The sequence below is a fragment of the Doryrhamphus excisus genome, chromosome 4 (assembly GCF_030265055.1).
Source record: "Doryrhamphus excisus isolate RoL2022-K1 chromosome 4, RoL_Dexc_1.0, whole genome shotgun sequence".
Classification (NCBI taxonomy): domain Eukaryota; kingdom Metazoa; phylum Chordata; class Actinopteri; order Syngnathiformes; family Syngnathidae; genus Doryrhamphus; species Doryrhamphus excisus.
This window is the reverse complement of record NC_080469.1, coordinates 23,552,163-23,571,282: the sequence shown is the minus strand read 5'-3', so window position 1 is coordinate 23,571,282 and position 19,120 is coordinate 23,552,163. Positions and strand designations below refer to the sequence as shown.

The 19,120-nt window shown below is 39.8% G+C and overlaps 1 protein-coding gene across 4 annotated transcripts; it reads right to left on the bottom strand.

Moving 5' to 3' along the window:
- Positions 1–584: 584 nt before the first annotated feature.
- On the bottom strand, positions 585–19,058 carry mapk4 (mitogen-activated protein kinase 4). 4 transcript variants are annotated; one of them, XM_058071490.1, is made up of 11 exons: positions 16,864–19,058; positions 16,713–16,788; positions 14,051–14,250; positions 13,574–13,969; positions 12,146–12,321; positions 9,283–9,427; positions 7,391–7,473; positions 7,231–7,309; positions 5,094–5,316; positions 4,875–5,031; positions 585–3,518 (listed from the first exon to the last, which is right to left on the bottom strand). In XM_058071490.1, exons 4-11 carry the CDS (start codon positions 13,938–13,940, stop codon positions 2,685–2,687), a joined length of 2,064 nt encoding a protein of 687 aa, XP_057927473.1. In that variant the 5' UTR covers positions 13,941–13,969; positions 14,051–14,250; positions 16,713–16,788; positions 16,864–19,058; the 3' UTR covers positions 585–2,684. The 4 variants fall into 4 exon arrangements, with proteins under 4 accessions (XP_057927473.1, XP_057927470.1, XP_057927472.1 ...); XM_058071487.1 differs by having other exon boundaries at positions 13,574–14,250; XM_058071489.1 differs by having other exon boundaries at positions 13,574–14,247.
- Positions 19,059–19,120: the final 62 nt, after the last annotated feature.

Below are 19,120 nucleotides of genomic sequence, written 5' to 3'. Positions count from 1 at the left end.
CCACTGGCTTCCCGTCCCCCAACGCATTCACTTCAAAATTCTTCTCATCACCTACAAAGCCCTCCACGATCTGACCCCCCCATATCTCACAGACCTCCTCCATCCACATAATCCCCCGCGTCCCCTTCGCTCCTCAGACTCCAACCTCCTGGCACTCCCCTGTAAGACCAAGCTCCGAACCTGGGGAGACAGAGCCTTCTCCATCGCTGCCCCCACTCTCTGGAACTCTTTGCCCCATTCACTCCGTGCTTGCCCTGACCTTCCCACCTTCAAAAAACAACTCAAAACCCACCTCTTTAAATCTGTTTTTAATGTCTAACCTTCTATATCTGACTGCTGTGCCCCGCCCCCGCTTTTTTAACTGTGTACTAACCAATGAATGTTGTATTTTGGTGTGTCTTTTATTCTGTTTACTTGCTCTATTCAACTTCATTCTTTTGTAAAGTGTCTTTGAGTATCTTGAAAAGCGCTATACAAATAAAATGTATTATTATTATTATTATTAAAATAAAGCAAAATATTTTGAGGTTGCACTAAAAAAGTTGTAAGCAAAACCCAATACAAAGTAATATTTTTTCTCTGATTATTTTATTTCTTTCAACAAAAAGGTGCAAAATAGATACCATCACATATTAGCATTTCATTAAAAATCTCACCGCTTTCCCCCAAAGTAGAAAAAAGCCTGCAAGAAATGACGTTGACAGATAGTCAAGTGTTATAAAGTTATTGTAAGCAATTTGCATTAGAGTCAAAGCATGCAGAAAGGTGTTAAGAGGTTATGTTACATTCAAATGCAAGCCGGGAAGCATTGAGGTGTAGAGAGGCACATTATCTGCATCGCTTCATTCAACCAAAACTATAACAACATATGTAAATTTGTGTCATTTGTCAGAGAAGTTATTGCTGTCTTAGTGGAAAAGCATAGAGTACAGGAAATGTGCTCTTTAATTCTAAAAAATGTTCATTTTTACGGCAGCTTCATTGAATATGATTGTTTTGAAGACCAAAAGTTACAGAAAATAATAATTCATATTGTTATCTTGGCAGCAAATGCAAGTTATTATTTAAAAAAGTGTAAAGGACTGTTTCAAATTAAAATGATAATGTGTGTAGTATCGGTTTGTGTACCGGAAATACAGCATAGCACGTTAAAAACAATAAAAACACTGCAAATTAGCATAAAATGTGCTTCAACTTAAGACCACTTTGAACACACAAAGAACAGTCGGAGTAAATATACATTATATACAAGTTTACAAGGCATGTTGCAGCATCACAATGCGGTACAGTCGTCCCTCGCTGGATAGCGTTTTTTCAAAAAATGAGTGAAATACAAGTGATATGTAGTATTCTGGCCACTAGGTGTCAGTAATGACACAAAACATTGATGAGACGTGAGATTACTGTTACACTCAAGGAGTCAGTCAGTCATGCCAGACATGAACCTCCTATTCCATGTGGAAGTGGTAATTTTTGGATTTCTTATTTTGTTAAGAAAATCACAAACATGTTTTTTTATGCTCCAACTACAAAAATGTTAAATTTATTAACATTGATTCCTACATTGCAGCAATTCACTTACAGACATGAACCTCCTATTCCATGTGGAAGTGGTAATTTTTGGATTTCTTATTTTGTTAAGAAAATCACAAACATGTTTTTTTATGCTCCAACTACAAAAATGTTCAATTTATTAACATTGATTCCTACATTGCAGCAATTCACTTACAGACATGAACCTCCTATTCCATGTGGAAGTGGTAATTTTTGGATTTCTTATTTTGTTTAGAAAATCACAAACATGTTTTTTTTATGCTCCAACTACAAAAATGTTAAATTTATTAACATTGATTCCTACATTGCGGCAATTCACTTACCACGGTCGGGTCTGAAACGATGACTATATGCTGTGTTTTTGTCCAGTACATACAGTATATATGGTATTCCTCATTCAGTACATTCATAGGAACTTCCTGTGTGTGGAAGACATTTGGTAAAATAAGGATCTTGTATACAAAACTGATCCCGTTTGTGTGGTATCCAACGCAGCGTTGCCTCAGCTACAAGTGAGTAAACAGTCGCAAGTATTGGTTGCAGTACCACATGGGGCATATCGGTGGACTCCATTGTAACTCCTTGTAGTATTTCCCCAAGGCCAACAAGGTACAGGTTTAAGGGTGGTTTGGTTTGCAACTTTTTTTTTTTTTTTTACAAAAGTAAAACTGTAAATTAATATTAAATTTGAGTTTTAAATCTATTTTTGCATTCAAATGAAAAACCTGTAACTCCGCTGAACAACCAGGACATTATAATGAGACATTATAATGAGCTCATTTCCAACCTGACACAAGATCTGGTTTTGGTTCCTATATAGTTCACGCCCAAAAAACCCTTTTAGGTCCCAAAACAGTCCCTCTCATTAAAAGTGTGATTAAAAAGATAAAAAATTTCCCACTTTCACCAGATCAAATTGTACATTTTTATCATGAGAACCTGTGAGGTACTCATGGCAAAATTATTATAATGAGTCAGTGGGACCAAACAAGCCCAGAAGGTAAAAAAATGTAAGCAAAAATAATAATTAAAATCAAATTATGGCCCAGTTTGATATACTTAGCCTTAAAACCAAGCCATATATTGAGAATGAAAATACTCAAAATCTCATTTTTTTTGTTTAGTGGACTTCAGGTCTGTGGTGGCGGCGTCCTGTGCTCAGGAGGTCTGGAGACCCTGCAGTTTTTGCTCTCCTCCCTCCATCCTTTCCCATCTCCTTTCTCCTTATTCTGCCGGCACAGTTTCAAAGCACGGGAGATAAACACATCCAAGTCGAATAGACGCTCCTTCTGCTTGACGGGGAGTGACTCCCTGGATTGAGCCATGGAGGAGGATGAGGAGGAGAGAGGCTCCGGCTGAGAGGGAGGAAACAGAGGAGACGAAGCAGGGGACTCGCTGTGAGGTAGAGGAGAAGTGGGAGTGACGGGCGGAAAGGGGCTGAGTCTGTCCTCGTCGTAGTCGCACGGGAAAGGCTGTGGTTCAAGTTCTGAGTAGTGGAAGACCGGAGTCTGGAGGTCAGTAGGGGAGAGAGGGAGAGGCGGTGAGGAGGTGTAGCAGGAGGGTGATTGTGGTTCCAAAGGTGGACTAGGTGAGTACAGACGGGACTGGGTGCTCTCAACCCAGTGGGAGATCTCCTGGAATAAATCCCCCGTTTCGGTTTGCACGATCTCCCTCACGTCCTCCACGCTGCCCCCGATGGGCTGGATGGACACGGGGGGGTTGCTGGTGGTGTTGCGCTTCCAGTGAGACAGATCCAGAATCAGCCTCGGCTCCGAGTAGTGCTGAGGCTTGCCCTCTCTCCAAGCGATTCTGTCCAGGTAGGATGGCGAGCCCACTTTGTAGTCGCACGAACGGCCGCAGTCCAAGTCCCCGAAGCTCAAACCACAGGCCCGGTCCAGAGAGGAGTGGGAATGTTCCAGGAAGCGTTCAGCAGAGCTGCTGTGGGAATATTTACGTGGGTCCACCTTGAAGGGATGGGAAGAAATGGGAATGTTAGTGCACAGTTTTTCCTTTTCTGGGGTGAAGCTAAGTAGTCACAGCTGATACCACAAATGCTCTAACCCAGGGGTCTCAAACACGCGGCCCGCAGGCCAAATGTGGCCCGCAGGACACTAGTTTGAGGCCCCCGCCTTGATATGAAAGTTTGATATGGATGCTGTATGGTATCATGTACCCAGAAAAAATGATTACGTTTGATTCATGTTCATATTAAAGGTTAAATAACTGTTAATAGTTATCCTCCCTATCCGTGTGGAAGTGGTAAGTTTTTGGCTATTTAATTTGAAAGGAATTAACTTGAAGGCTACCGTTTAGGTCGCTAGAAACCACCCCAGAATGCAATGAGCTTTACTTTTCTGCTCCACCTACATCCAGTTTCACTATGGTTACCACCTTACATTTGATTTATAGTATTGCTCCTCCTGCCAGTTATAAATGACAACCACCAGCATTCACAATAGAAAATAGAAATTATCCAGTCCAAAAGGTTCACGTTGCACTCGCCCAAACATGCCTACACACTACTTGTATCTTTGTCTTAAAGCAGGGGTCTCAAACACGCGGCCCGTGGGCCAAATGTGGCCCGCAGGACACTAGTTTGAGGCCCCCGCCTTGATATGAAAGTTTAATGTTAGTTTGGCCCGCGCAAGTTTGATATGGATGCTGTATGGTATCATGTACCCAGAAAAAATTATTACGTTTGATTAATGTTCATGTTAAAGGTTAAATAACTGTTAATAGTTATCCTCCCTATCCGTGTGGAAGTGGTAAGTTTTTGGCTATTTAAGTTGAAAGGAAATAACTTGAAGGCTACCGTTTAGGATGCTAGCTCTCTAGTTTGCGAGTTAGCATGTGTCTCAAGACCCTGCAGTTGCGCAATATGTTGTAAATAAAAAGAGTATAAATGTGACTATAGTCGTGTTTTGTCATGTCTACAGGGCTCTAATAATGCTTTGTTCATTTTAATCTGAAAAAAAATATTTGTCTACCCACCAACTATATATGGTTTCTTAAGTTTTTATTATTTGCCGTTTTATTATTATTATTATATTTATTTATTACTGATTGATTTTCTTTATTCTTGATTTGTTTATTTATTTTTCATCTTATTTTGTGCAGAAAAATAAAAATTAAGATATAGAAAATGAATGTCATGACAATCAATTCTAATGCTAATAAAAGAGGTATCAACATATACTGTATATTTCCTCTATTTAAAAATACTGCTATAAAATATGATATCGCTGACACATACCATCATTAATATTGTAAAAACAATAACGTGTAACATAGTATCGTATTTCATCAAGACACGCCCCTACCTGGGCCTCCTCTAAAAATGAGGCACAGCTGGCTCTGGGGTCTCTTTGGACCTCCTCTTCCTCTGTGGTGTCTTCCATATCAGAGATCATGTGACCACCAGAGGGCATGCATCGACACTTCCCCCCTGACTGCTGCCAGCACACGTCTGTTGATAAGCTGTTCAAACGCAGAGGTTAACACACACATTGTTATTATGGGATGCCAGCGTCGTACGGTACCCGTCCCAGTGGTGGATGCTGGAGGCCCGACTGAGGCTGTTGCTGAGGCTCTGCTCCATGATGATGCTGTCCTCCAGCTCATCCTCGATATGGAAGGGATGCGACGATACGGGCTCGTCATCCGGACAGGAATACAAACGCAGGAAGGGATGGGACAACGCCGCCTCGGCTGTTAAGCGATCCATGGGGTTGAAGGTCAGGATTTGTTCCAGGAAGTCCACAGCTGGGAGGACAGGAGGACAAAAGTACCAGTTGTAAAATTTGAGGTATGGTATTACACTATAAAACAGGACATTTTGGTACCACCACATTATATACATTCTGCATTAACTAATTAACTCGTGAACTATATTTAATCAACTGTAACCATGATCCAAACCATTTATTTCAAAACCAAGTTATATATTTCATGATCTGTTATATGTTAATATTTTAGTCTCATGTTGTCTGAAAACATTAATCTGTCAAAGTCACCCTTTAAATATTTGGAAAAATTCCCCAATTAATTAATTAATTAATTAATAAGACACATACATCCTCTAGCTTGGATAGGCTCCAGCACCCCCGCAACCCTCGTGAGGAAAAGCGGTAGAAAATGAATGAATGTTAAAAATATTTTGAATTATTTCGTTATTTAGACATTTAGTTTCATGTTGTGGGCTGCACGGTGGTCGAGTGGTTAGCGCAGAGGCCTCACAGCTAGGAGACCAAGGTTCAATTTCACCCTCGGCCATCTCTGTGTGGAGTTTGCATGTCCTCCCCGTGCATGCGTGGGTTTTCTCCGGGTACTCCGGTTTCCTCCCACATTCCAAAAACATGCTAGGTTAATTGGCGACTCCAAATTGTCCATAGGTATGAATGTGAGTGTGAATGGTTGTTTGTCTATATGTGCCCTGTGATTGGCTGGCCACCAGTCCAGGGTGCACCCCGCCTCTCACCCGAAGACAGCTGGGATGGGCTCCAGCACCCCTGCGATGAATGAATAAGTTTCATGTTGTCTGACACATTAATCATATTTAATCACTAATTAAATATTTGGCAAAATTCCCAGGGCAAAATCAATTGATTTGGTTTTACAAATGTTTATTTTATTAAATGTTTTTAATGGTTGGGGTTTATTATTGCAACAATGATAATACCTTACAGTTATTGAGCATTTTAAAAAATAAAAAAATATATGAATAAATTAATAAGACACATGCATCTTCTAGCTGGGATAGGCTCCAGCACCCTTGTGACCCTTGTGAGGATAAGCGGTAGAAAATGAATGAATGAATGAACATCCATTTTCTATGCTGCCTGACTTGGGTCGTGGTCGTATGCCGGAGCCTATCCCAGCTGTTATTTGGTGGGAGACGGGGTACACCCTGGACTGGTGGCCAGCCAATCACAGGGCACATATAGACAAACAACCATTCACACTCACATTCATACCTATGGACAATTTGGAGTCGCTAATTAACCTAGCATGTTTTTGGGATGTGGGAGGAAACCGGAGTATTCGGAAAAAACCCACGCATGCACGGGGAGAACATGCAAACTCCACACAGAGATGGCCGAGGGTGGAATTGAACTCGGGTCTCCTAGCTGTGAGGCTCTACGGTGCAGCCCGAGATATATTCATTCATTCATCACTAAAGTGAAAGACCATTTACCAATTCATATTAAACCTATATTGGTACATTATTATATATATGTCAGGTACACCTTTTGGGTGTTAAGTTATCGTGTGATGAATATGATGCTAGGAAAGTGTTGTTGTTCATTCATTTTCTACCACTTATCCTCACAAGGGTCGTGGGGGGTGCTGGAGCCTATCCCAGCTGTCTTCAGGCGAGAGGCGGGGTACACCCTGGACTGGTGGCCAGCCAATCACAGGGCACATATAGACAAACAACCATTCACACTCACATTCATACCTATGGACAATTTGGAGTCGCCGATTAACCTAGCATGTTTTTGGAATGTGGGAGGAAACCGGAGTACCCGGAGAAACCCCACGCATGCACACGGAGAACATGCAAACGCCACACAGAGATGCCCAAGCGGAGATTCGAACCAGGTGTTCCCGATCTCCTGACTCTGTGACCTACATGCTAGTCCACTCGTCCACCGTGTTATTCATCCATCCACTCACCTTCAGCATCCACTTCAGGAAGCAGCTGAGAGAAGGGCTTCCTGACGTTCCAGCCATGATTAATATATGAAGGCATTACCTGGACAAAAAAAAAAAAAAAACGGGAGTACAAAAATAAAAATGTGTCTCAATGTGTTATGGATTTGATTAATGTTGGCACCTGTAACAGATCCTGCCTGTCCTCGTCTCGGATCACCGGCACCGTGTCAAGGATGAGCTGCATCTGCTCCAACTCATGAGCACCTGGAATGAAAACATGCATACAATTTAATGCAGTAATATCACTACACCAGCAGGTGACGCTATACAACAACGCCAAGTATACTATAACTCCGCTAGTGTACTGTACTGTACTGCACATTGTGTTCCCTGTGGTAAATAACGACAATAACAAAATGATTGCTCAGCTGCTTTGGTAGTAAAGTGAAACTCAAACACGTCCAAGGCTGGCTGTGCGGCTGTGTAGCAGTGAGTCAATTCCCTCCATGGAGTATTGCGTTTAGAAGACAGGTGGAGGTCAAATAAGCTTGTAGAGGAGGAACAAAATGGAGTTGACACAGCCAGACTTTGTCTACAATCATTTGTTATTCTGCTCAGGCATTCACTGAGACTGCACTGACTGCAAGCAGAAATATAGTCAGTGGATGATGCGACTAACATTAACATTTTTTCCCTGTAAAATTGCTACTTTATTCTTATAACATTACAGATTTATTCTCAATTGGCTTTGTGATATATTACAACACTTTTCTTGTGCTATTACAGTTTCATTCTACTGTCATTGCAACTTCATTCTGGTAATATGACACCTGTATTATTGTAGCATTAGAAATGTATTCTTGTAACATTACAAATGTATTCTTTTCATTTCAGTATGTGGAATCAAACTATGGAATGGATTGAGTAAGGAAATCAAACAATGCACAACGATGAGCCAATTCAAGAAACAATACAAGCAGTTGATGTTTGCTAAATACAAGGAAGTCATAATGTGCTATACTATATATCACTATATTGACACTTACTATAGTGCCCATTATGGCATTGGATGCTCATATCACCTCCTACTTCGGTACGTGATTTAAAAAAAAAAAAAAAAAAAAAAAAACTTACATTATATTAAGAAAGCAGGAAGTGAACAAATGTAACAGCTCTATCATAATCTGTTGGCATTACATGTTGTTTGACTGGTAGGATTATGAAAAAAAAAACAAAAACACAAATTTGTGGAAAATGGAAATAAAAATTAATTTTTCATTCATTCATATAAACCGGGAAGTAGCCTGTTGACACGGTACGTGACAAAAAATAAATAAAATAAAAATATTAAGAATAATATATAATGTTATAAATAATAATAAATAAAATATATAAAAAATATATAATAAAATAAATAAAAATACAAAAAAATAAATAATAAAAACCTAAAATTATATATATAATTTAGGTTTTTTTTGTATTTTGCATTTCTTAAAAATTTTTTCACTTCCTCCCTTTCTAATATATTAGAAAGGCAGGAAGAGACTACGACTAATCGTTTTAAGTACTGTGCCGCCTGTGAGTCAGTGAGAAAACGGCAGGAGCTAATCGCGAGCTACGAGTGCGCTCAAGGCAAAATCGCAGGAGGTCATTATTAAGTAGAACAGTCTGACTCACGGTGTCATCTCATAAACAACATCACACATCACATCACAATTCATCACACAGCAACTTAATACTTAAAAGGTAGCTAGGAAATAGACAAAACAAGCTTAAAATGTAAAGAAAAAATAAACCCGACTATTTTATTAATGATCCTGTCTGTCCTTGTCTTTTCCCATAATGGATTTTGTTCATTGATGCCTGCCAGGGTGCTGCAATGACGTCAGCCTCCCTCTGGGTTCTTCTGGCTGGTGGACAGAGGCAGCATTGCAGCACCTCGGCAGCCCAATGAAACCGGAAAATGAAATTCCTGCCATCTAATATTACAAATTTATTCCTCTAAAATTTAATTACAACATTTTCCTCGCACACAATATATACAGCAGAACATATAGGACGTGTTGCCGTTACCTGCAAAGAGCATGCATCCTGTGAGCATTTCTGCCAGGATGCATCCTGCGGCCCACATGTCTATCGCCTTTGTGTAGTTGTTGGGGGACAGCAGCAGACGAGGGGAACAGTACCACTTAGTGACCACACCCTCGGACAGATAGCCCTGAGGAAAGAGGGGATGAGGTCTTCTTAGACTATAGATATACTGCATATAGACACGGAAGGTCTAAAGTCTATTTTGGTTCTTCAACATTTGTCATCATTATTCACACTAATTATTTAGTTTGAGCTCTAAGAGCATGTGTGGTTTTAAATGGGCGCTCCTCTTCCTGCTCGGTTATTATTCGGTTTTCTTCCCTGTTCACCACGACCAATTACTGCCATTATCTTGTACTTGTGGTATTTGCTGGGCTAAAATTTCCATGTGCAACAGCGAGGGACTCAGGAGGGCCCAGGTGACTTGTCTTTTAATACCAGCGTGAGAAATTGCTTTTTCACACCAAGTTAAAAAAAAAAAAAAACGATCTATCTGTCTGCTGTGGTAACAGCAGCCACTGCATCAGAAATAAGGAAAAAATACTACAATAGTATTTCCAATACTGGAAACAGCCGTCAGTATAATATCTTAACTTGTCAAATAAAAGTAAATGAGTATTTACCTGTATACTGATGAGTGACAAAAAATAAAAAAAATTTTGGGGGGTACGTTACAGATGTAATTTACAAAAACAACAACGTAAATTAAATATATAATTTCATATTAAATATTAAAAATAATATAATATAAATAGAATATTATACCCCAAATAATAATAATAATATTAAAATAATATAATATTACAGATGTAATTTACTAAAACCACAACATAAGTTAAATATATAATTTAATATTAAATATTAAAAATAATATAATATAAATATATATGTATACATATAATATAAAATTATACCCAAATAATAATAATAATATAATATTAAAAATATATATTATTAAATGACTGCTCAGGGGCTGCACGTGGGTCGAGTGGTTAGCACGCAGACTTCACAGCTAGGAGACCCGAGTTCAATTCCACCCTCGGCCATCTCTGTGTGGAGTTTGCATGGTTTCCTCCCACATTCCAAAAACATGCTAGGTTAATTGGCCACTCCAAATTGTCCATAGGTATGAATGTGAGTGTGAATGGTTGTTTGTCTATATGTGCCCTGTGATTGGCTGGCGAAAAAATAATAATTATCACTCACTAACATACAGTATCACAAAAGCCATATATTATGATCACAACCATAGCAAATATAGCCATGGTAAATAAAACATAACATAATATCAAAGCAAATCAGTAATTCTACTGATTCTACTTGTCTAAACTAGCCTAAACTTAGTACTTAGTATTATCAGGTTTAGTGCTATCTGATGCGGATGCTGCTTCAGTGTCAACAATCCCCCAGCAATACGGTAACACGAGTTGACCGATGTGTGTGTGTGTGTGTGCATGTGGAGAACCCTTGTGAAAAGTGATCTTTATCAGACAGTACATCAGCTGGGTGCACACACACACACACACACACACACACACACACACACACACACACACACACACACACACACACACACACACACACACACACACACACACACACACACACACACACACACACACACACACACACACACACACACACACACACACACACACACACACACACACGGTGTGACGGATAACAAGTGATGAGTGGGGAACAACAAGGGTTTGAGAGAAAGAGAAGGACATGATGATTTAGACCGGGGGCCTCAAACTAGTGTCCTGCGGGCCACATTTGGTCCGCGGGCCGCTTGTTTGAGACCCCTGGTCTCATGACATTGGGTGTTAATTAGTGAAACAGCTTGTTGGTCTTGTAAATGTTCCCCCTTTTCCACTATAGCAGGGGTCTCAAACACGCGGCCCAAATGTGGCCCGCAGGACACTATTTTGAGGCCCCCGCCTTGATATGAAAGTTTAACGTTAGCGCGGCCCGCGCAAGTTTGATACGGATGCTGTATGGCAGGGGTGGGCAAATATTTGGACTCGAGGGCCGCATTGAGTTAACAAAATTGTCTGGGGGGCCAGAACATATATTTAACACACACACACTATTTTATGCTTATCATTTTCCTTGAATTATTTGTCTAATTTTATCTGTAAAAGTGTTATCCTATATCAGTTGTATGTCCCTTTTTTAGGAGCACTTTAAACATCACACCACATCAAACTATGTCATTTAAATTTACAGTTTTGTTGTTTATTTTTTACTAAATCAGACATCCGACTTGCAAGTCATGTTGCCAGTTTGTATGTTAAAAGTTGAAGTTACTTAGAAAGCAACTGGCGGGCCGGATTCAAACGCTTGGTGGGCCGCATGTGGCCCCCGGGCCGTAGTTTGCCCACCCCTGCTGTATGGTATCATGTGCCCAGAAAAAATTATTACGTTTGATTAATGTTCATGTTAAAGGTTAAATAACTGTTAATAGTTATCCTCCCCATCCGTGTGGAAGTGGTAAGTTTTTGGCTATTTAAGTTTAAAGGAAATAACTTGAAGGCTACCGTTTAGGTCGCTAGCTCTCTAGTTTGCGAGTTAGCATGTGTCTCAAGACCCTGCAGTTGCGCAATATGTTGTAAATAAAAAGAGTATAAATGTGACTATAGTCGTGTTTTGTCATGTCTACAGGGCTCTAATAATGCTTTGTTCATTTTAATCTGAAAAAAATAATTTGTCTACCCACCAACTATATGTGGTTTCTTAAGTTTTTATTATTTGACGTTTTATTATTATTATTATATTTATTTATTACTGATTGATTTTCTTTATTCTTGATTGTTCCTTGCTGTTTTTTTTTTAGCTTCACCTTGTGAGAATAGTGAGGGTCGACTATCCTGGCCAGGCCAAAGTCTCCGATCTTGAGCAGCAGTTGGTCGGTGTTGATGAATATGTTGGCAGGCTTCAGGTCTCTGTGCAACACGTTGGACGAGTGGATGAACTTGAGTCCCCTCAGCAGCTGGTAGAACAGCAGAGTGGCGTGGCCTGTCAAATCACAACTTAAAGTGACTAAGCAGAATTTATGGTTTATGTCGACCTTTTAATGACTTTATTCTGTGTCACTGTTCTGTATGAAAAGCACCAGCAAAGGCGAGATGGCGTTGATCGAGTCATTTGACGGCAACGTCAACCGTCAACCGACGTCTACCGTTACTACCTAGAGGAAGGCCGGGTGCAGTCAATGAAACATTTAGCACGGCAACATTTAGCTTTTCTGGGATATGTATGAAAGGCACTAGCGAAAACATTTTAGCCACAGCTATTTTACTGCAAACAACAACGTCAGTCCGGCTATTTTCAGAAGTATGTACAAAAATTCCGTAATACCAAACATCTGACACTCATTTCTCCCTTACTGTTGTGTTGAAAGTAGGGGAGCTCTGATCGATCTGTGAAAAAGGACGGCAATTGGTATCGGCCCATTTCACACATGGATTATCGGGATCAATATCGGCAGCATCATAAAACCCTGATCGGAACATCCCTAGTTGAAGGCACTTGTTATATTGTAATGATCTTATTTCGATGTGAACATACAGATACTTGCAGCAATAACCTGGGTTCTGTGTAAAAGGTAAAAGGTGGATAAATAGTCTGTTACTGCTGTAATACGGCTATTTTGGGACCTCTGTGTGAAAGAGGTGCTATTTTCCACGTGCAAAAATCGTATCAAAAATCTACAACTGCGTTGACTTTGTTTTGTTTTGTTTTTGGTTCTGTGTAAAATGCACAACCAACGCTTCCGCTATTGACATTGAATTTTGGCTATCATAGCTATTTTACAGGACCAGCTATTTCCGTAGTCTCAAATCGGGACACTGCCTGTGTACAAGGTTAATGTCACAATGTCGGGAAAACTGCGTTGACTTTTTTTTTGTTGGTTCTGTGTAAAATGCACATCCAACGCTTCCACTATTGACATTGAATTTTGGCTATCATGGCTATTTTACAGGACCAGCTATTTCCGTCGTCTCAAATCAGGACACTGCCTGTGTACAAGGTTAATGTCACAATGTCGGGAAAACAACTGCGTTGACTTTTTTGTTGGTTCTGTGTAAAATGCACAACCAACGCTTCCGCTATTGACATTGAATTTTGGCTATCATGGCTATTTTACAGGACCAGCTATTTCCGTCGTCTCAAATCAGGACACTGTCTGTGTACAAGGTTAATGTCACAATGTCGGGACAAAAACCGATACTTGTCATACAAATTATGACAACATGAATCCGAGTACCTGTAGATAGTGCTCCTTGCTCCAGCAACCGAGCCAAATCCGTCTCCATGCACTCCTGGATCACATACAGGGCTCCAAGCTGGGCCGGATCCTTTGTCGGGGGTCTTCCATAGGGGGACAGGACCTCATGGACTTGGACTACATTCTCATGGCGGAGTCGGCGGATGATTTTGACCTCCCTCAAGGCGTGCTTCACCGTCACAGCATCCCGCATCAGTAACTTCTTAATGGCCACGCGTCGTCCCGTACGCTGGTCTACGGCCGACAGGACCAACCCGGTGCCTCCGACGCCGAGGGGTCGGAGGTCAACAAAGTGGGCGCTGAGGTCAAAGCCGTGGAGGAAGTGCGGGGTGTCATGTCTGGCCATGGTTGCTTCGTGGGTTAGATGTCGTCTTGCTGGCGGATGTAAACACATGACATGTTGCTTCGTTGTCGGTACAGGGAGTCGGGAAGACGGAAGTGGGCGGAGTCAGGCACCATGTAAGACTCAATGATATTCTCTTCCTCTTCATCCATGGCAGCAAAGCTGTAGCTAGTGACCTCCATAGACAACCAATGGTGCGGCATCCATAATGTGCTTTAATCCCTTTGCCAATCTGCTTCCTGTTGTCTATACACTTGGAAGGGAGGGGTTCTGCATCCCACTATGAGTTGCGTCACTCAGGCCGGAACATCTGCTGTAGCAGGAGGAGAGATTGGGGGGGGGGGGGGGGGGGGGGGGTGTTGGCAAAGTAAGATAGATGAAAGTCACACAGCAACAGAGTCTCAATTACAACAGATTTACTGTCACATGGTAACAAATGGCTGACAAAGTATCTATTTTAATAGTAATCTATTTTAATGTGATGCTTTGCAAAGACTCTCCATAAGAGACAAGACAAAAAAATTTAAACACCATCAAATAAAATAAAACAATAAAAAATACAGAAACAATAACATTAAAGACAGAAATTAAATAAAATCAACACTACAAATCTACCACTGAAAAAAATGTTCATAAAATAGCAATTGTTTCACCATGTCTAATTCGTACATATTTATTATATTATATTTAACAATAAGACCATGAAAATACATTCTAATAACATAAAATTACAAATCATTACAATAATAATGCTCAAAATAGAATTCATATAATGCACATAAAACAAAAAAGAAATCTACAAATATTAAATATAATTTAAAAACAATTACAATATCTAAACATATATTAAATTTAAAAAAAATTGAAAATAAATCTAAATTAAATCCAATAAAAAAAAAATATTCTAAATGTAGCCCACACATAAAAAATCTAAAATGTAAAAAAAATAAAGTAAACCTGCACAATCTAATGACACTCAGTATAACAGCTGTATCAAACACCGTCACTAATATAGCAATATTAATATTAATATTGTAAAGTTCCAACATCACGCCCTCATTATGTTGCTTTTAAAAAAATACATAATAAATGACTTGAATAAATTGTGGTTGACTGTGGCCTATTATTAGTCACAAAAATATTAAGTTATATGCAGTATTGTGGTCACTGAGTATCAGTAAAGGTATGAGACATGAGACATGTTCTCCTCTCATTCTGTGTGGAAGTGGTAAGTTTTGGCTCTTATTTCTCCTTTTGAATCACTTTTAAGTGCCACTTTTAAGAGCCCGGTAGCTTGCTATGCTAGTGGAGGCCGTCTCGTATGTCCCTGCAGTGATACTGTAGCATGTGCAATGTGAACAAAGAATAGATACATAATATGTCTTCAACCAATATTTAGAAAGTCATAAAGAGGTATTCTATGCTGTTTATTAATATTGAATCCTACTTCGCAGAGATTCACTTATTACGGTTGAGCCTGTAACCAATCAACAGCGATAAAGGAGGGACGCTTGTATATTTATTATTGTGGTTGGCAAAATATTATACTATATATATATAATAATATATATATATATAATATAATATTATAAGATGAGTATTTTTTTTCCATAGAATTCAGTAACCAAGAAGTTAAACTTATCCAGCCACACTGACATAACACCTTCACGCTTTCATGTTTGTGTAAGAGTGCAAAGTGAGTGGAAAGAGCGAAAAGGAAGGAGCTGCTGATACCGGTGCTGGGTGGGAGGTGCAGATCTGGACTTACTTTATAAATAATGCATCACCACTGGAGACGACGCTTTGTGTGTGTGTGTGTGTGTGTGTGTGTGTTTGAACACTCTGCTATTCTGCAGCTTATGCAACAAAATACAGTACAGCGTCTTCAGTTGATTTACCAAAATGACCATCACAATACAGGACACAAATATAACCATATTTAGCAGGTATTACAGGATCTGGTGATAAGTTCACGGGACTCACCTTCATTCATTCATTCATGCGGGTTATTAACTTATTTATACACTTGTATGACACTACAGTTATGAAAAATCAATCAGTAATAAATAAATATAATAATAATAAAACGGCAAATAATAAAAACTTAAGAAACCACATATAGTTGGTGGGTAGACAAATTATTTTTTTCAGATTAAAATGAACAAAGCATTATTAGAGCCCTGTAGACATGACAAAACACGACTATAGTCACATTTATACTTTTCTTATTTACAACATATTGCGCAACTGCAGGGTCTTGAGACGCATGCTAACTCGCTAAACTAGAGAGCTAGCGACCTAAACGGTAGCCTTCAAGTTATTTCCTTAAAAACTTAAATAATCAAAAAACTTACCACTTCCACACGGATAGGGAGGATAACTATTAACAGTTATTTAACCTTTAACATGAACATTAATCAAATGTAATAATTTTTTCTGGGTACATGATACCATACAGCATCTATCCAGCACTAACATTAAACTTTCATATCAAGGCGGGGGCCTCAAACTAGTGTGCTGCGGGCCACATTTGGCCGGCGGGCCGTGTGTTTGAGACCTTTGCCTTAGAGGTTTTCATGTATTTGCAGGTGTCAGCACATTGGCTTAATGCAGCAGCTGTGTGTGTGTGTGTTCCCAAAAATGCAAGAATAAAAAGTGTACTAATACTACAAAGTACATTGATGTATCAAACACTAAGTGATGATGTGTTCTTTGTGGCTGTGAAATACAATAACAAAGGACAGAATAAGAGAGGAAAAACAGCATCAGACTCACCGGAGCATCACGCCAGCCTGCCGTCTGCAGACAAAAGATCTGTAGAAAAGATAATAAAGACAAGATCCCACTTCTCCTATAGCGAAAAGAAGTACAATGAAACAAAGCATTTTTCTATTTCGATTTGTGTGTGTGAAACAAAAGATGATACCGTTGGAGGTGGGAGGGAGGGCAGGGAGGCAGGCAGTCAGCAGCGGGTCGGCGTTGGGAGTCGATCCGCTATATGAGATAAAGCAGCCCGAGCTGCTACGGAGCCGAGACAGCCTGCTGTGTAGCCGCCCTGAGGAGCAGAGATGTGGGGAGGGGGAGGGAGGGAGGGAGCCACACACACACACACACACACACACACACACTGCAGCTGATGAAGTACCCGTCTCACATCTCATCTTTTCCCACAATTCCATCTGCTCAGTCTGGGAGTCCCATCAGCATCATCAGCATGAGCTGCTTCATAAACCTTCTTCTTCTTCTTCTTCTTCACTGAAATGCTTGCAAATGTGAATGAAAACACAATAGCAACTACAAAAACCTAAAAAAAAAATAGAATACTAATATTGTATATTCTCTGCACAACACGTTGTAGCTAAGAGATGAAAGGTTTACAAAAGGAATGTGTTCAAGAGGAAATTGAAACATTTTTCACATACCATAAAAACATCCAATAAAGAGTCTTTATTCTCATAATGGTGTCAGTGCTTGTATCCAAATCCGTTAAAACACACAAAATATGGTAATAGTAATGGTTTAATTTCATTTGAACATGCATCAGATTACAATTGAGTGCATACCATAATCCAGGGGGTCTCAAACACGCGGCCCGCGGGCCAAATGTGGCCCGCAGGACACTAGTTTGAGGCCCCCAGCCTTGATATGAAAGTTTAATGTTAGTGCGTCACAGCGCAAGTTTGATATGAATGCTGTATGGTATCATATACCCAGAAAAAAATATATATACTGTTAATAGTTATCCTCCCTATCCGTGTGGAAGTGGTAAGTTTTTGGCTATTTAAGTTTAAAGGAAATAACTTGAAGGCTACCTGTTTAGGTCGCTAGCTCTCTAGTTTGCGAGTTAGCATGTGTCTCAAGACCCTGCAGTTGCGTAATATGTTGTAAATAAAAAAAATAAATAAAAAATAAAAATTAAAAAAAAAAGAGTATAAATGTGACTATATATATTACATTCTCAACTGTCACACTCAACTTTTTGCAACCTAATTTTGGTTTCATTGTTTTGTCCATCTATCTATCTTCTATGCTGGGGAAAAATGCTGGTGCAAATCCCAGCCAACTTTGGGCACCCTGGATTGGTCTCCAGTAAATCACATGGCACATATAGACACTCTCACATTCATACCTATGTATGTTTAGTCACCAATTTGACTCAACATGCATGTTTTTGGTATGTGCGAGGAGGTCACAGAGATTGTCCAACAGAGACTAAGACCAACTGTGGTCCTTTACTAATAAATAAAACCCCGCCCCTAACGAAAAGGAACTCCATATTGTGTATGGGAGCAAGAGAGCAGATGTGGCAACCATGAAGCAGACACACAAACACGCCTCAGGTGCAAAACAAACACGGGAGGCGAGAAAAAGATGACAGTCACAAAAATAGACATGAGAGCAGAGAGGATAAAAGTATTTTTCTTTCCAAAAATAGGTCATTTCTGTTTGGGAAATATTGTAAAAAGGCTGACATGTAATGTCTTTTTAATTTTAGAATAATGTGCATTAATGTGCATCTCCAAATGGTAATTCAATGGGTATGAATGCGAGTGTGAATGGTTGTTTGTCTATATGTGCCCTGTGATTGGCTTGGCCACCAGTCCAGGGTGTACCCCGCTTCTTGCCTGAAGACAGCTGGGATAGGCTCCAGCACCCCCCGTGACCCTCGTGAGGATAAGCGGTCGAAAATGAATGTATTTGGGGTATACCCTGTGCCTTCCCATTTTGACTCAATTGCACCACCGTTAGGCTATTTTGGGTACTGCAGTCAATCGTTTTATTTTCCACTCCACATAAAGAATTACAAAAGACCTCCATCCCTGACTTATCGCGCCGAATGGTTAAAGTTAATTTAATTAATAAATGAATTAATAAGTGTTATTCAATATGAATATATTCGTGTTTTCATAGCTAAAAGAGATACCTTACATAGCAAGTCACCAAGCTATCGAACTAGTCTCTACAATTTACTTCTAAACTTTAAAAAAAAGGGGGTTTAAAACGAGGTGGGGAAAAAAAGACAAAGTAAGAAGCCATAACCTTCCTACCTGCACACGGAATGGGATAATAACTTATGTCCGACATGCCATGGCTTGAATACGGTAAGCTAATACGGTTAGTGGCCATACTACATATTGAAGCTAATGTCATGTCTCATCTATGGAACATTACTGACGCCTAGT

Excerpts from the sequence above, each read along its gene's own strand:
- mapk4 (XM_058071487.1), bottom strand. The coding sequence starts at position 13,988 with ATGTGTTTACATCCGCCAGCAAGACGACATCTAACCCACGAAGCAACC. Across the intron at positions 9,428-12,145 it reads ACCCTCACTATTCTCACAAG|GGCTATCTGTCCGAGGGTGT; the intron begins GTGAAGCTAAAA and ends CTCTTTCCTCAG. Across the intron at positions 3,519-4,874 it reads CATTTTTAGAGGAGGCCCAG|GTGGACCCACGTAAATATTC; the intron begins GTAGGGGCGTGT and ends CATCCCTTCAAG.